The sequence below is a fragment of the Habropoda laboriosa genome, unplaced genomic scaffold, assembly GCF_001263275.1.
Source record: "Habropoda laboriosa isolate 0110345459 unplaced genomic scaffold, ASM126327v1 scaffold462, whole genome shotgun sequence".
Lineage (NCBI taxonomy): Eukaryota > Metazoa > Arthropoda > Insecta > Hymenoptera > Apidae > Habropoda > Habropoda laboriosa.
In genome coordinates this window covers 380,277-383,406 of record NW_017100566.1, presented here as the reverse complement: position 1 = coordinate 383,406, position 3,130 = coordinate 380,277, and the positions used below count along the sequence as shown (strand labels likewise).

General features: G+C 41.4%; 1 protein-coding gene across 1 annotated transcript in view; it reads left to right on the top strand.

Moving 5' to 3' along the window:
- The first annotated feature begins 1,273 nt into the window (after window positions 1–1,273).
- Window positions 1,274–3,130, top strand: part of LOC108576639 (dexamethasone-induced Ras-related protein 1-like) — a 16,576-nt gene continuing 14,719 nt past the window's right edge. Inside the window, exon 1 of the mRNA XM_017939665.1 lies at window positions 1,274–1,298. Coding sequence (XP_017795154.1) covers window positions 1,274–1,298 — 25 coding nt within the window. The remainder of the gene's footprint in view (window positions 1,299–3,130) is intronic.

Sequence of the window (3,130 nt, the reverse complement as noted above, 5' to 3'; positions counted from 1 at the left end):
GCAAAAACCCTACCACTAGTTTCCCCCAAAAATTTCCCTCAGCTGTATCACTCTTCCATCAAACTTACGATATACCTACATTTCTCTAAATCCAACAAAAAATTACAATTCACCAAAGCTAACAAAAATTCCTCCAAAACTGTCGAATAGTTCAACAACGTCGGTCGACTTACCTTCCTCGGACTTTGATTTAAGAGTAAGTTCACCGCCTCCGGCAATATTCTTTCTCCACTATTCTCATCTCGAAGCTGCATTCTGAAAGACTTTTCCACCCGGTGTTCTTCGACCGCGGAGGAAAGTGGAACGACGGCGGTATGAAATGTTGCTATTTTCTATTATTGCCTACGAAAGACACTCTAGGAATCGAGGAGTGCGTGACGTATCGTATAATACACGGTGGGCAATATTGCTCTAGATAGAGAGCGACACGATAAGGGAATATTGTGGAGCATCGAGGAACCGTGGTAATATAGTTAGGGAGGCAATTTCACCAGAAGGTTTTGCGGATAGAATCGCGGCTTGAAGGTGGAACGGAAACAGGATCCTTTTTCCAGAAAATACCCACGTCAACTTGCCCCCGTGTAAACTACGGTACACCAACGAGTAACCGATCAGACGAAATGAGGTGTCAAAATCGAGTTTCGAAAAGGAAAACCTACTTCGGATATCGGAAACCACGCAGGGATAAGGAGAACCGTGTGTAGTGAATAAAGAAGAGAGGGGAAAGGTGGAGGAAGATACAGGAGACGAGAGAAACGAGAGGAAGATTTATCGCGCTATGAACTGGCTAAACGAAAACTGTCGGAGCGGAAATCTATCGAAATTCCTTTATCAAAATTCGCTCAAGGGGTTAGAACACCCCTGAGACCTGAAAATAATATCTAACTTTGGTATCTTATTCTTCTCTTTAGGGAAATAATTCAGTCGACAGAAAAGTTGTCGCCAGGGTTTTATTATGTTTCGGAAGTGACGTGGTGTAAAAATAATTATTGCACTAAGGTTGCTTAACAAAAATATATTTATTTAAATCAGATTACGCTTAAACTATTTTTAAAGTGTACAGGCGACACATAAAAAGCCTCGTGCGTTTTTCGGGACTCCCTTAAGTAGCCCCTTTTTCCCTGGGAAAGTCCCAGGAAGTGGGGGCGCGGTCCTACATAGCCAAGGCGATACTCTTGTCCTCGAGGACGAAGAAACCTTCTCTCGATTCTTCGCCTCGAGGGCCAAAAGTCGCCAGGCCTAGGTACGTAGGCCCCCCGTGGCGGTCGCCACAATGTTATCTCTTGAAGAGTGTGGAGGTATTTTTTTTTTGGTTAATTTCTTTGCAAAATGGGAAATTACAGTTGGTTCGTTGAACTTCTTTTTCGACTTGGAACAGATAAGGGAATATTGTGGAGCATCGAGGAACCGTGGTAATATAGTTAGGGAGGCAATTTCACCAGAAGGTTTTGCGGATAGAATCGCGGCTTGAAGGTGGAACGGAAACAGGATCCTTTTTCCAGAAAATACCCACGTCAACTTGCCCCCGTGTAAACTACGGTACACCAACGAGTAACCGATCAGACGAAATGAGGTGTCAAAATCGAGTTTCGAAAAGGAAAACCTACTTCGGATATCGGAAACCACGCAGGGATAAGGAGAACCGTGTGTAGTGAATAAAGAAGAGAGGGGAAAGGTGGAGGAAGATACAGGAGACGAGAGAAACGAGAGGAAGATTTATCGCGCTATGAACTGGCTAAACGAAAACTGTCGGAGCGGAAATCTATCGAAATTCCTTTATCAAAATTCGCTCAAGGGGTTAGAACACCCCTGAGACCTGAAAATAATATCTAACTTTGGTTTCTTCTTCTTCTCTTTAGGGAAATAATTCAGTCGACAGAAAAGTTGTCGCCAGGGTTTTATTATGTTTCGGAAGTGACGTGGTGTAAAAATAATTATTGCACTAAGGTTGCTTAACAAAAATATATTTATTTAAATCAGATTACGCTTAAACTATTTTTAAAGTGTACAGGCGACACATAAAAAGCCTCGTGCGTTTTTCGGGACTCCCTTAAGTAGCCCCTTTTTCCCTGGGAAAGTCCCAGGAAGTGGGGGCGCGGTCCTACATTGCCAAGGCGATACTCTTGTCCTCGAGGACGAAGAAACCTTCTCTCGATTCTTCGCCTCGAGGGCCAAAAGTCGCCAGGCCTAGGTACGTAGGCCCCCCGTGGCGGTCGCCACAATGTTATCTCTTGAAGAGTGTGGAGGTATTTTTTTTTTGGTTAATTTCTTTGCAAAATGGGAAATTACAGTTGGTTCGTTGAACTTCTTTTTCGACTTGGAACAGAGTATCAAAAATGTTTGTTATCTGTGTACAAATTACTGTACAAGTATGTAGGATTTTTTTTTTAAATATTGATGTTTGTGGAAATGGTGTATACACTACCGGCCAAAAGTTTGTGATCACTGTGCATTGCGTTGCATAAAAATTTCCAGAAAAAAGTAAGCAATTTTAATGTTACATTTTGTTGTTATATTTATTAGACTATTCTTTTACATTATGAGACGACGTACAATACAAGGCATAAGACTTTAGACTGACTCGTCTAGGCGACCCACGCGGCCACAGGCCCTAAAACAAAGGACCGCGACTACTTTGTCATTGCTTGCTCGACTCTCAACATTTAAGAACTTTTTAACGAATTTTTTATCGTTCAAATCAATCGAAATGAGGCAGTGGAAATACTAGCAGTAGATTCAATATTGATGTAAATTCACAAGTGATTCCAAATTTTTGGCCGGTAGTGTACATGAAGGATGCATCGCATTTTTTTAGTTAAAATTTTAGTACGAAATTGTTGATTGTAGAAAAATGTTTCGATATATTGCAAAAGTCCTATCTTGTGAGAATTTGAGGTGAATCGGATGGGAACTGTAGAAGTTGTGGGCGAACGCGGACTTTAAAAATGTCATTCACGAGACAAACGCGTTTGAAGCTTCGACTACTGATTGACGCGGTGGACGCGCTTCGTTAAATCGGCTCTAATGGCATAAAACCATAAAATTTTTCACTAAAACTATCTGCGTTAGATTTTCGAAAACCCTGAAATACAAATTTAGAAAATGGAGAAGATTTGAGAAAAATGTTGAA